At 46.3% G+C, this 14,094-nt stretch overlaps 1 protein-coding gene across 4 annotated transcripts in view; it reads right to left on the bottom strand.

Annotated features, from left to right (window-relative positions):
- pax7b (paired box 7b) overlaps nt 1–14,094 on the bottom strand; it is a 74,751-nt gene that overhangs the window by 28,404 nt on the left and 32,253 nt on the right. For all 4 annotated transcript variants that reach the window (XM_036532602.1, XM_036532600.1, XM_036532601.1 and 1 more), the window contains exon 5: nt 11,033–11,232. In XM_036532602.1, the coding sequence (XP_036388495.1) occupies nt 11,033–11,232 (200 nt within the window). The remainder of the gene's footprint in view (nt 1–11,032; nt 11,233–14,094) is intronic.

Below are 14,094 nucleotides of genomic sequence, written 5' to 3' on the forward strand. Positions count from 1 at the left end.
AGCCAAAGATTGCTGGTCCATCAAGATAAAACCTGGAAGACATCTGAGCCAATTGTTTTCAGATCCACAGAGCGCTGTTAGCAGGGAGGGAGAGAGAGTGATAAGGCGACACGATGCAGCCTATCGCTCGGTGCACTTCTCCCCCGTTAGAAGCTGGGATATGAAAAGCAGGAGTCAGAGGCTCTTATAAGAGGCTTGGACTTCTAAGCAGTGGTGGCAGCAGCTGGACTTGATTCTCTGCTTTGGAACCTGATGACAAAGTCACCTTGGAACAAGGGATTCTCTCTCTCTCTCTCTCTCTCTCTCTCTATCTCTCTCTCCCCCTCCATTTCAGTGCAATCTAATTCCTCTATAGAGCAGTGACCGTTTCCTTGCAGGGGGATCTCTCGCAAACACCTGGCTACAGATGAAGCAGGCTTGCATCACATTTACAAGGCACCTCTCAGGAAGCAAGACCAAGGCTCTCATAATTAAAACAATCAATGTTCCCATGAGGTGTCATCCACACAGTCGTGCCGGTCATTTTGCTCAAGCCAAAAAAAAAATTATAATTAAAAAAACATATTAAATAAACAACAAATAGGTGTTTTTCATTGGAGATGGGGTGAACTGTAGCTGAAAGCTTGGAACGGTGGCTCAAGCGGAGGCTCAAGCGGAGGGGAGCGGCGGGACGAACGAGGCGACGGAAAAAGGGGGAACGGAGCGTGGTTTGTTCGCGGCGCGTTCCGTGCTTCCGCGGAGCGGAGCGTAGGAAATCTGCAAAGCCGCGTCAACTGAGGGGGGGGATCCTTGGAAGGCAACCTCGCTGAGCCTCCTCTCTCATTTGCTATCAATCACGAGGGCCTATCACTTCTCCCCCTCTCCAGTTGGAAGACACCGGCTATATGTCTTCCTAGGATTACTGCTGGCGCACGGAGGGGGGAATGGTTGGGAGACAGGACGATGAGGAGTAAAACCTGGATAACGTGATTGAATTTCACAGCAAAAAAGTAGAACATAACAGAGGCTGAGAGGCGTAAAAAAGCCCAACATCAATCTCTCCGCCTGTTGGAGGATAGCTGCTGAGCCAGGGCAGAGGGGACAGGCAGGCGGGGGTCTGGGTGGGGCTGGGGGGGGTCGGGGGGCTGGGGGCTGAGTGCTCGGGGTGAGGGTCCGAGGCTCGGGTACGCCGCCCGGGACCTGGCAGTCTGACCCCGATACGGGATGGACGAGGAAGCCCCTCTTTCCCAAGGAGTCTGAGAGATGTCTGGAGAGATGTGGGTTTACTGCACACAGATGTTACGGATAAATTGGATAATATTGCGTGCACACACACATCTATGTAATGCTCCCTTTTTTGCGGGATGTTTCCTATTCTGTATGTCTTGTTAGGGAAGCAGAAAGCTGTGGTGGCCAGAACTGGGGCTTTTGCAGATGTTTCTGAGAAGGATGCAGTACGTTTGATAAAGCCATGGTTAGGCTCCCTTTTAAATGAAAGTATAGAATTAAACACAGAACGTGACTCAAAGCAACACGTATGTCTTCTCATAAGTCCATAATATCTCCTGTAAGTCTCTTAGAGTGAGTTACATATAAAAAACACCATGCCATGCTATGTGGACTCTATTCAAATGAACTACAAGCTTGTGAATGGGTACAAACAAAAAAAACCTGGCTCATATAGGAAAAAAAAAGGAAGAAGAAAAATAATATTGTACTCACATCTGTAATAAAACTTATTGTCATATGCTTTAAAATGATGGATTCTCTGCTTTCCAGAAGAGTAATCACAGTCTATAAAATCCAGTGTAAAGCTGTCTTTCACCAAATTTCTTTGCTGAAAAAGGTGCTAGCAGCTTGGAAGTTAACTGATCACAGTAGAGTAACAAGATGACAGGGACCGATGAGTCCAGACTGAGTGAAGGAACATTTCTTCCATGTCGCCCATGCTAAAACACTCCTCCCTCTTTCTTTGAATGTTGATTTCTCTCTTCTATCTCCTCTCTCTCTGTCTCTCTCTCTCTCCCTCCCTCCCTCTCTCTCTCTCTCTCTCTCTCTCTCTCTCTCTCTCTCTCTCTCTTTCTCTCCCTCTCATTCTCTCTCTCTCCCTCTCTCTCTCCCTCTCTGTCTCTCCCCCTCTGTCTCTCTCTTTGCCTGCTTGCCTGGCACTATGCTAATTAAAGTTGCTTGAAGTGTGAATCTGGGAGTAGAGGGTCGGATTAGCTTGATAAGTATCAGGAATAAAGAGAGACTGAAAGAAATTCATTTAAATTCTAATAATAAGACTCTCTGTTCGAACATTTGCACAGATGCATTGCAACCATTTCGTCTCCACAATCTACATAAATCCTATTTGTTCCTTTATGGTACACAAAACGCATGACTCCAAGGAACAGCTCTGCCTGGAAGGTTGGGTGGGCTACCCCACTGCTCTCTCCTGCTCCCCAGTCTTCCCCTGGTGCTGAAACCGGTCGTACTAAGACACCTAATCAATGTAAAAATGACAAACATCTAAATAACTCTTCACAGGGAGAAGACACTTCCAGAGCTCCTGTGTTCTTTTAGTATTACCATAACTAGATTAACAGCAAATGATGAACGTTATTCTGTGCTTAAAGTTGAAAAAAGTAAAAGTTCAAATTAATTTCTGTCGTCCACACTGTATTCTGATGTAATTACCACTTAAAATGGCATTCATAAGAATATCAATGCTTTAAACGACATAAGACATAAGAGAGCTTTGTTGTCATTGTTCAGGACAACGAAATTACAGTTGCTCCCCGGTGTCAACGCTGTGACAACATACAATAAGAATTAAAGACAACAAGAATAAACACAAAAAATACAAGATATGTGATGTATAGAATGTGACGAGTAGTACAGAACATAAATAAACAGTAATAGTAAAGTGTCTGTGCACTGGCAGGAAAAGTACTCGTCGCTGTTACATGTGAAACAGATTTTTACAGTACCTTGTTATCGTACAACAGTATCTTGTTATTTTTGTATTATAACATTATAAATATCATATTGTTGTATATCATATTGTATAACCTATTGTTGCAATGCATAAAACAACTCAGGATAATATTTTCTTGATGTCTTTTTTACTTATACACCTTCAATTTTATAGGTATACATAGATCATGTCACCTTTTTATCTTTGTTATCTTTTTTATAACTGATAATACTGATACAATTTTTCAATAATACCCATTTCTATGCTGAACTGACCATGAAAACTAAAACAATGACCCACAATGGCATGAGCTCACTGCTGGTATAATCTTAATTCCATGATATAACTTTCCAGAGTTATGATTCTGCAAATGTCCAGAGTTAAAATATAGACAGCAAGAAATGTACATGTAATATCAGTCTTTGCATGAGTATTAATGCAAGCATTTTTCAAAAGCACTTGGAGTTCTCATGGAGTGAGAAAGATAGGTTACTTAACACGGAGTGAGTTATTTATGGTTGACACAAAGTTCCTGGTTTAAACATCTCAGATTTGAACAAATGTCCAACAGCATGGTACAAGAGCGACCAAGGAGATCTCCTTCCAATACTGCTGTTATCACGCAGAGGTGCAAGTCATTGATACTCTAGGAGCCAGGAGCCTGACTGAAGGAGCAAAACTTCTTGCCAAATCAATTTTTTACGCTTTGTGAACGGCCTCGCTTATAACTTATTAGATTGTGCTAAATATGATGTTACATGCAAAATGTTTATTGGTAATGAAAGGTAATCTATGTGACAGATTCCGTAAGTGAGTCTGCAACACTGTGAAGATAGGGTTTCCCGGAGGCATCAATGCCAGCGGCCTCTTAAAACCTCCACCTAAACGGAGGGGAATGCAATTCACCTCAAGCTGCAAGAGCTGATTTACTGAGCGCTCCCTACGCCCCTTCTCCCTCTCCTCTCCCTCTGTTCTCTGCTCTCCGCCTCGGCCCAGAGCGGCGGCCACGTTCTCTTTACCTGCAGAGAGAGCAGATTTTCTCCCTCTTTCTCCCCCCCCCGCCCCCCCCCCCCCCCCCGCCCCCCCCACCTAACAGACTGTGGGATGACTCAACAGCCTCTTCCTGTTGGATTAGTGTTTAAACAGTACTCCAGCCACCATCTGTGGAGGGAGTCTGGCAATGTAGTCAGTGGTTTTTGGGGTGGGGGGGTGGGGGGGGGCATGGGGAAGACAGGTAGCCATGGCCCCTTTGCTGCCCCCCCACACCACACAAGCACACACATGGGGCCTGGAACTAATCAACCCAGCAGTTAGTGAGATATGGATCAGCTCCCTCAATTTGTCAGACAGGGCAGTGAAACAGTGGCGGGGCGGTGAGGCAGGGGCTGGCTGGTGAAATTAGGGGGTAAAGACGGATGATGAAGACAGATGGGAGCGATGTGCTCACCGGTTCCTCAGAGCGCCGGAGAAGCCAGAGGGGAGCTGGAGTCACCCGCCTGGCCCGTGGCACCGGCGCAACCGACAGCGCGAATCAACACAAACCCCACATCACTGCCCAGGCCTGTGACTCTCTCACTCCTAAGTCAAGCTAACTGTTTCCAGAATCATGGGCACTGACCCATTTAGGAGTCCAGCCATTTGAACTCTATGCGCATACTACCTACAGGTGACGGTCACCTGAAACAGCTCATTCCCCAACAAAAAGTGCAGGAGTTAATATCTCTTCTCTGTTCCTGATACATTTGCCCTGAAAAGCAGTGACGGCAGGCAACTCTTCTGTGCACTTTTAAAGACACAACTCCACACTGTTTGGTAGGACAGGGAGGGACAAGGAGCCTGGCTGGTTTGACTGCCTCTGTCACCATGTGGGTCTGACAGTGGAACATTTCAGAGGAGCAGCAGATGCCCCCCTACTCCCCCCCACCCTCCCCAGCCTCCCCCCACTCTGACGCTCCCCCCTCCCCGACATCTGGACATTGTGTCAGTGCAGCTGTGCAGGGACGGGTCGAGACTCGGGCCAAGGGGTCTGCCAGAAGCCAAGAGGGTCAGGCATCTTCCCCCCTCAACAAAGGCCCCGATTCCAGTCCTCCTCCCCCCCCCCTCCCTGTGGCTCATCCATCTCTGAACCAGCTCCAGAGTCCCTCAGTGTTCATCCCCTCTAGCGTGCGGTCATTCGCAGTGGGGGTCCCGGGGAAAAATGCAGCTGAGCTGGAACCGGGATTCGGCAGACCAGTGGCTCTTTATGCTTCTAATCTATCTTCCCGCCTGGTGTTTAGCCGAGCCTTTAATTGGGCGCTCTTATTAAATTCAATTCTCGTTAACATATTATTTCAGGAGGGCGGCCACACATCTGCTGATGCAGTGGTCCTGCCAAGGCTTTCCAGCACTCTTTTTAGTCTCTCCCTCTCCACATCCACGAATCTCCGCAAACATTTCTCCAGGCGAACAGAATGCTGACATGCAGTTAGCTGCAGGCCTCCAACTTGGGACAGTGACAGAAGCAGACACATGACTCCTAAAAAAGACACCCCAGAGCCCTCCTCCCTACCCCCGTGCCATCCCCTGAACAACATTGGAGACCTATGGCCACTATTTACTTTGCTTAACTAGCGTCATTTTCTTAGAGTGACCTTTCCAGAAAATTAAGTTTGAGCTGACCTTCTGAGATTTTCAAAGCATTCCAGAATTAAATTATAAGGAAAATTGCATTATCAAATTATATCCATGACTCAAATACCTCAGGTTTTCACATGACATAATTTAGCTCTATTATTTAAGGAGAAAGAAAAAAATGTGTCCTTTTTGGTTTCAGTCTCTTTTTTTATGTTTGCACTTTTCTAATTTGCATCAGTTGCCATAAATACACAAAAGAGCCGCGGGACCCTTGGGCTTCATTCAAAGACGGGGGACTCTGAGCTGACCTACAAACATGGCAGGGAATTCAGCAGGATCTGTCCAACTGCCAAAAACTGTGGATTTTCGTGCTAAGTTGTCACATGACCTCCTGCTGACCAATCACTACATGCCTTGTTGTTTGTGTTGGCTGTTGCAGTTGTCTAAAAGTTGTGCCATGTCACCCTTGGAGCTCATTCTCAACAATCCTAGACTACTTGACACATGGGCTGTTGATGTCTTTCGAGGCTGCAGGCTTGTTGCTTCCTGGGCCAGTATGAGTAGCAGGGAATGATTGAGCGTTTAAACCTGCACCTACATCAAAATAGAAGTATGCTCTGCTTATGTTTTTTTTTTTTTTTTTTTACTTGACCAGAAAGTTCTGCTCTGCTTTTTTTTTGCCTCACATAAACAATGAATCCAAGGCCCTCTCATCTTCAAACGGCAGCCTCTTCCGTGACCGGGCTTGAAACATTTTAAAACGTGATATATTCAGAGAAAACAAGCTCGAGATAAATCTTTCGATATCAAGCACCAAACGAGGAAGCGGGCCCTTAGACATCTGTCTTCTTCCGAGTTTAGGGAGACAGACAGAGACATGTGTGGAAGCGTTTATTTCCGAGCGCGGAGCTCGTCCGGCGAGGGCCGCAGTGTCTCGCTGGCCTGAGGGGCGAGGTGGGGAGAGCGAGAGGGAGGATGGAAGTAAGGGGAGACCAATAAGAGGGACTATTTTTTTTACAAGCTCTTGATTGATTAATGTTGTTGGTGGAGCAGGGGGTCCCAGGAGAGGGTGAGGGATCCTCTCTGATATGCAGAAAATTTTACAAGGAGCGGCAGGCTTGAAAGTGGTGGGAAGAAGAGATCCCAGCCAAGAGTTTAAATGAGAAATCCATCAGGAATGCATTTCTTCTCTTTTGTCTCCCTCTCCCACAGAACAGCTGTTGCTATAACTCCACTGTATTTTCCTTCAGTGTTACATAAAACTAAACAGCAGATAGAGGCTGTCAAAACTGTCGTGGGGACTTAGGTGTGAAAAAAAGGGAATTGCTCTCTGGCTTACACAGAACAGCTGAGGTCTTACAAGACCAACGTATTCCCAAAGTGTGAATAAAAGTTTTACTCAGACAAATAAATATATAATAGACGTGGAAAATAAACAGAAGCCAGAGAAGATGGAAAACCAGAGATGCAAAATACCTATCCTTGTCCTATATTTCTGAAGTGTGTTACATTGCATTCATTGTATAAATGCAGCAGTCTCCATCAACCATTCACATAAAAAACTATTGCTTGAATTCAAAACAAGTACAGGAAATACATCTATAAAAACCATATTTTAGTCCATAATATTTAGGTATTTCATAAAAATTGATGGCAGCAAAAACTGAAACAAATTCATTTAGATTTGATTTAATATTTGCATTCACATGAAATTTTTGATGCATTACTACCACATGTTATAAAGCATTAATAGATGTTAATATGAAAGATATATTACCCTGATATCATTCATAACAAGAATTACCCCCCCCCTTTGTATTTAGAATATAGTGAAAAAAATTCTTAAATAAAATGAATGTAATAAGTGCTAGCTACACAATGTAATTTATAAAGTCCTGTTCAGTAATGGAGAAAAAGAACAGACAGATTCTTCTTATAAATGGTAAGAAACCTTTAAATCATGACGATTTTTAGACAGCATGTAGATGTCTGGGAGCAATCTGGCTGAGTGCAGCGTTTTCACGGCGCACAAATGTGGAATCTTCAGCTCAACTCTTGGGTCTCTTGGACAAAAGAAACAAATGACTTTATCCTTGAGAAATGATTAACGGAGAGAATGGGGTATTAAAATTTCCGATGCTCGGAGCAACCGTCCTCTGTGGAACCCTCATCCAGGGGAAACTCCACGGTCACAGTCACTTACCGGCGCAGTCATCGCCAGCACGGTCTGCTACCTGCTCGGTTTGGCGGTTGTGTTTCAGACCACGTCTGTCCACAGAGGCTCTGTGTTCTGCTAAGAAAACGTGGGGCTTTTGGTTTCTCTGAGCTCTCCCTTGCCTCTCTCTGCACGTCTGACACCATGGATGAGCTGAGCGGTTTCTTTATGACCGCATGGGAGCAGAGTGGAAACAGATTCTGACGGACAGGGGAAGATGGGAAGACCATCTGGGCGAGCTTGTCCCAGGAGGTCCCGAAGAGCCCGGTCATTCCTGGGGTCTCTGACACGGGGACGAGGCCGCGCTACGGACGAGGGCCCCCTCGCACGGGACTTTGAGAAGGGAATATGAGCCCTACCATGGCGCGTCTGCCCGGCCCTGTTTGGTTTCCCAGCAGGAATGGGGATGCTGGCGGGCCCAGCCAGCGTTTAGGATGTCAAAGATGGCGCGGGTTTATTTTTGTGCCCCCTTCTCCCTCCACCTTCACCCCAACCTCACCCCGTGTTACACAGACGGACACAGCCAAGGCAACTGCTGTCATCCCTCATGGAGGAACCAGCATTACACGTCACACCTGAGAATGGGGCCCCGCCCTTTTCAGATGCCTGATGCGTACAAGTCGACCGTACTTTCAGAAGGAAACAACTCTTAAAAGTCTTAAAAAATGAAACCAACTGCAGTAGTTAACCAGCTAAACACCATTTACTGAATGTACTCCCACACCACGCTCTCCAATGGCCTTGAAGACACAAGTTGTCCCAGACACTAGAGAAACAAAATGGACGAGGGAAGAGGGACAGAAACAGCCCAACGGCCACAGACAGAAAGACTCTTACACACTTGTGCCTCATAATGTGTTTCTTCAGCACAGAGCCCTGGGATGAGGACGGCACTAGAGTGGAGCCTGGGGGGGGGGATACTTCAGTTACACATCTCGGCCCCCAGAGTCCCCCGGGAAGCTCTTAGTCCGGCAGCTCTGTTAACACTCCTGTACCTCACAGACAGGGGCACACACTACTGACCTCAGATTGCACACGCACTTTCACAGACACACACACAGTTTCCCACAGCGAGCGTTAACCCTGTGAAATACCTGCCCTCTCTCACTTTCCTAATTTGCTAAAAGGTCATGACTTTGTGTGTGTGTGTGTGTGTGTGTGTGTGTGTGAGTGTGTGTGCACGTATGCGTGTGTGTATGTGTGTCTGTGAGTGTATGTGTGGGCCTATGTGTGCGTGTGTATGCGTCTGTGTATGTGTGTCTGTGCGAGTGTATGTGTGCGTGTGTGTGTGTGCTTGTTTGAGATTCTCCTTTCCCTTAGAGATCGAGGGGCAGATATTTAGCAAAGGTTCAGAGGGTTTGAGGATCACAGAGATGAAGCAGATTGCTGTTAAAAGTAAGTAAGTGTGTGAAAGTAAGGATATTTTCCAGGCAAACACATAATCTACACATATTAATGCTGACAACAGCAGCACCTTCCTGCCGTTTCCCGTTAGCCCTGACACATCTTCTGCTTTGCATATACTCCAGCCTTGTTTATTTGTGTTTGCTGGGCAAAAAACATCTTTTAAGAATGTCTTTGTGGAATAATCTATTAGGCTTTCTAAACTGTAACATGTTTTACAAAGGATTTTTCATGTTTTAGATGCTTTTTCAAAGGTGTATAAAATCTGCCCTCATCCAAATATGAAATAAGTTCATGGAGGAAGAGCTACTGTCTCTACCTTTATGCACAAAAATGACAACATTCCCTTTATATTTTCCTTTGACTAATGGTAACTACTTGAGTAGGATAAGTTACGTTTTATAAAGAGATGCAAGGAACGTCAACCACGACCCAAAAAGCATTTTATTTTACATTACTTCTGAGCAAAAATGACAAAATAAATCTAAATCTTAAATTAAATCATATCAAATATTATTCAAGGCCATTATTTTTAATATTGATAATATCAGTTATTGAAATTAAAATGTAAATATATCTGTCTTCATCAATATTAAGCAACAGTGCAAATAGATCAGTCCACGACAGTAAGTCGTCTAGTACATTATATGGAGCATCACTGGAAGATGCAAGACAAATGAAAGAAAGTGAAAGGAAGCAGTGTGTAGATGGTTTCTTGTGTTACTGTTGAGTGTGCATCTTCTGACAGATGGACTTCTTTTACTATGTGCTTTGACACATACAGTTTTTCTGAAACATCAGCAACAGTGAAAACAGCTGTAACCATATGTATAAGGAAAACTGATCAAACAAATATGCGCAAAGAGACACGTTAAGCTGAGTGTGCTATCGACCGAATTCAGCATGTCATGAGCATAAAGGATCGCTGTCCCTGATGAAGGTAGGGGAGGTGGTTTTGTGTAGGGGTAGAGCTGAGCGGAGGGGGTAGAGGGTTTTTTTAGTCATAGCCATCCCCATTCTGGGAGAGAAAGCCCAGTCTGATGGCCTGTGCCAGCTATCTCAGCCATGAGTCACACATGAACTGGGCCTGCTACAGCCCCCTTTTTCTCAGCCTCAACTCACACAAGCCTTAGCAGTATGAATAAAGTGCGTGCACTTCGGCAGCGATTTCAATCTACTACTGAAACAATCTCTTTGATGCACAGCTGTATTTTCGTTACATGGTTTACATGCACCACACATCAGACTGACGTTGAAGAAGGCGGCGAGACAGGAGCAGGTAAGGGGGGGTTGGGGGGGGGGTAAGTGGCAGAGTTAAGCAGTCAGGTGACTCCTGGTGATTCACAGTGAAGTCACAGCTGCTTGCAGATGGCTGGAGGAATTATCCTAAAGAACCACTCCAGCAAGACTCCAGCCTTTCCTCAGTTTCATTTATGAAAGACATGAAGTCTGTGGAATTCATCCTCAGTTACATGTTTCCACTGTGCACAGACGGGGAGTTATTCTGTCCTTAATTTGTCTCATTCCATCCGTCTTTGTTTGAATTATTGGGGGGTTAATTCTGAGGGGGGTGTGAGTTTGGTTTTCCAGGGTAAACCGGGGTGTGGGGTCCTTAGGAATCCATTAGAAGCTTAGTATGTTTTTGGATGTGTGTGTTTATGCAGTATGTGCGTAAACGGTTAGGGTTAGGGTTAGGGTAAATATATATATATATATATATATATATATATATATATATATGTGTGTGTGTGTTATGTGTGTGCATTTGTGTGGAGGTGGGTATGTACATGCATGTTTATGTGTATGTGTGTAGGTGTAAGCGCATGTGCGTGTGCCCGCGTATGTGCGTGACGGTGGCTGACCTGCACGCGGGCCTCGGTGAGTTTGGTCCTCTGGGCGAGCTCCTCGCGGGTGTAGATGTCGGGGTAGTGCGTCCTCTCGAAGGCCTTCTCCAGCTCCTCCAGCTGCTCCGCCGTGAAGGTGGTGCGGCTACGCCTCTGCTTCCTCTTCAGCGGCAGGTCCGGCTCCGACTCCACATCCGAGCCTTCGTCCATGCGGTTGCCTGGGATATGCACACAGACAGCCTGATGGTCACGTCAAATGCCAAGAGTTGCACCACAGAGCCAGCAAAAACAGACGAAATGTTCAATGAAACTTTACTTGGTGGAAACCTACTTTTTAGCAAGGTTAAAACGTATGGGAATACGGCTTGAGTTTATGGACACTCATCTGCTGACTCAGTTGGACACATGGCCCCTTACCTTGGCAGGGTTTGTGCTTTATGAAACCCATACTCTCTGCTTTTTGATGAGTAAGGGAGAGTTCAGAACAAGGAAACACAGGAGGCTGAAGCGCCAACGCTTTAACAGAGCCAACCTCGAAACACGCTCTGAGTCTCTAGGCCACAACACTGCCCATGTCTGTTTCCATGACAATACGGAGTAAGAGGGGAAGGGAGGGGAGGGGAAAAGAAGATGGGGGGGGCAAAGGATTCAAAATGATATAGCCTCCTATGGCTTTCACTATTGGCAAGTAGGAGACAGCAAATATTATTTTAATCTGTGGTTATTTATATATGAGAGGCTTTTGTGAATACAATCCCGCATCTGAACACATCCAAATAGCCCCTGGAGCCAGCATGGAGTGGAGGGGGAGATAATCTCTCCAGACCACCTTGGCGATCCATGTACCACTATTCTTCTACCAGGGCCTGGGGCGCAGAAACAAAACCGGCAATGTGTAAATATTTGCAATATAATATTGTGTTGGTTTCATTAAATCCCATGCACTGTATCTCCACACAGTGTTTAAAATAACTACACGCGATTATCTGTCACTTTTCAGACGTCCGTTTCAATTACAGATAACAGTTCTCCTGCATTTTTTTTTTTTAAGTGGGTATTTTAGAGGACTCGGCGTGTATGCAGCCGAGTCGGGGCCAACCGCTCCCGAGTAAACATGCAAAAGTATGGAAATACACAGAGAGGTCATACCCGCAACCTCTTATTGTAACGAGATACACGCTATTACATCACAGCAGCTCATTTGCATATCGTCTCCGTTACACACACACACCCTTTGCGTATGAAGGGAAATCTGATGTTCAGAACAGCTATTACAGCCACGGGGTAATGCTTAATTGGACTCCGTGTTCAAACGGCCGGCTTCATGTTATTAATGAATTGTCTGTAGTGTGGGGGTTTTGCTCTGGGTTTGTTTGCGCTACCTCTGGATCTCACACAGAGTCGGGGATCTCAAAGAAAACAAACAAACACGCACCAAGAAACAGGGGGCAGAAATCTCCCTGATTCCATTCTTCCCTGGAGCCCAGTCTTTCTGCCCGTCCTATTGATCCCTGCCTGGTCCGGGAGTCCTTTTCTCCCCCACTCATTTCATCAGACTTTATTCCTTATTTATTTCCAGTTTGGGCAGCGCAGGGCTGATCCCTGAAAATCCTCCCACCAGCACCCGGGGCCTGCCACGCCAGACACAGGCCTTAATCCAGGCCATGACTCCCTTCACAAATTTAAGCGATTCCAAATTAGGGATGGCTGAACTCTTATTTCTTTTTTGGAAATATTCATGGGGACAGACAGGGGAACGGGGATAGGGATGGGGACTAGGTTGATGTGTGTGTGTGTGGGGGGGGGGTTGGGGCTTCCCAGGGGCCCCCCCTCCGAAAGTCGTTGATTGTCTGGAGTGTGGCGTGCGAGCCCTCGGCCATGGCCCTTTGTGCCTAGGGAGCCAATCCTGGCACAGCTGCGGATGGAGGCCCAGTCACCCGCCCTGCCTCCCTGATTCTGGGACAGGACAGGACCGAGCGGGCCTGCACCCTGCCTTTCAGGGCTCAGACGGAAACTCTCAGAGCCGAAGCCCCGAGACCGGCACGCCCCCTTCTTTAATGACCATTATTATTTTCATAGCTCTTTGTGTGGCTGCTCGGAGTATAAATACCCAGCAGGAGGAAGAAGGGTGGCGGGTTAGATTAGGGTTTAAAGGAGCCATCTGCCCCGGGGGCCGCCGGCAAAAACGATGATGCAGAACGATACAGTGTAATTAATCTGGAGTGCCAACCAATGGGCCTGACCTCACATGACACGCATCCTGCTTGCCCATGCAAGCTGAAGAAGGAGCCCCAGTGCATAATGTGACCCACCCCCACCAAACGCACCAAAATTTTTATTCTAGTGCACTTGTGTTTGTGAATGAAAAGCCAAACAAAAAATGACAGTGAAAAAAATGCTGTTGAATTATTAAGCACTTAATAAATAATTACAAATGAAAGGTTTAGTTTATGCATTGACTTGTCCTTTCAGTGTGGTTTTCTCTCATGAGTTAATGCGTTTAGGCCATCAGGGAGTAACCGAACAAGACAGTCGACTCGGATCGGATCCCAGCACTGTGTGTAATCAGAGACGGCCTTGGGGCTGCTTCAGTGACAGTTGCAATGAAGACAATTGCAGTGCTTCAAGTGGTTAGCGGTAGCTGGAGCTTGTCTCCTGTCTGCTCCTGCCCCAGCTGAAAGAGTCTGCTCCAGGGGACAGGAGGGAGGTGACGGGGTGGCTGGGAGCTCCTTGAAAAGCTAGTAACAGCCTTCAACAAGTTTAACACTTACCTAAACAAACATGCTTTCACACTGGGTGGGGAGAGCAGAAAGAGTGTGTGCCTTTTCTAGGTGAAACAGGGGCCCGGTGGAGGGATAACATAACAGGTGTGTGTGTGTGTGTGTGTGTGTGTGTGAGTGTGAAGGGTATTATGAGACACTGGGGATTGGCTGGCTGGTGGGGAGTCAGCCAACCATGAACCAATGTGGAAATAACGACCAGAGGTCAAGTGAGCATTCTCCATGAAAGAGATGGACAGAGAGTGAAAGGGATCGCTCACTGTTTGGTGTGTGTGAGTGTGTGCGTGTGTGTGTGTGTGT

Source organism: Megalops cyprinoides, chromosome 7 (genome assembly GCF_013368585.1).
Source record: "Megalops cyprinoides isolate fMegCyp1 chromosome 7, fMegCyp1.pri, whole genome shotgun sequence".
Taxonomy (NCBI): Eukaryota; Metazoa; Chordata; class Actinopteri; order Elopiformes; family Megalopidae; genus Megalops; species Megalops cyprinoides.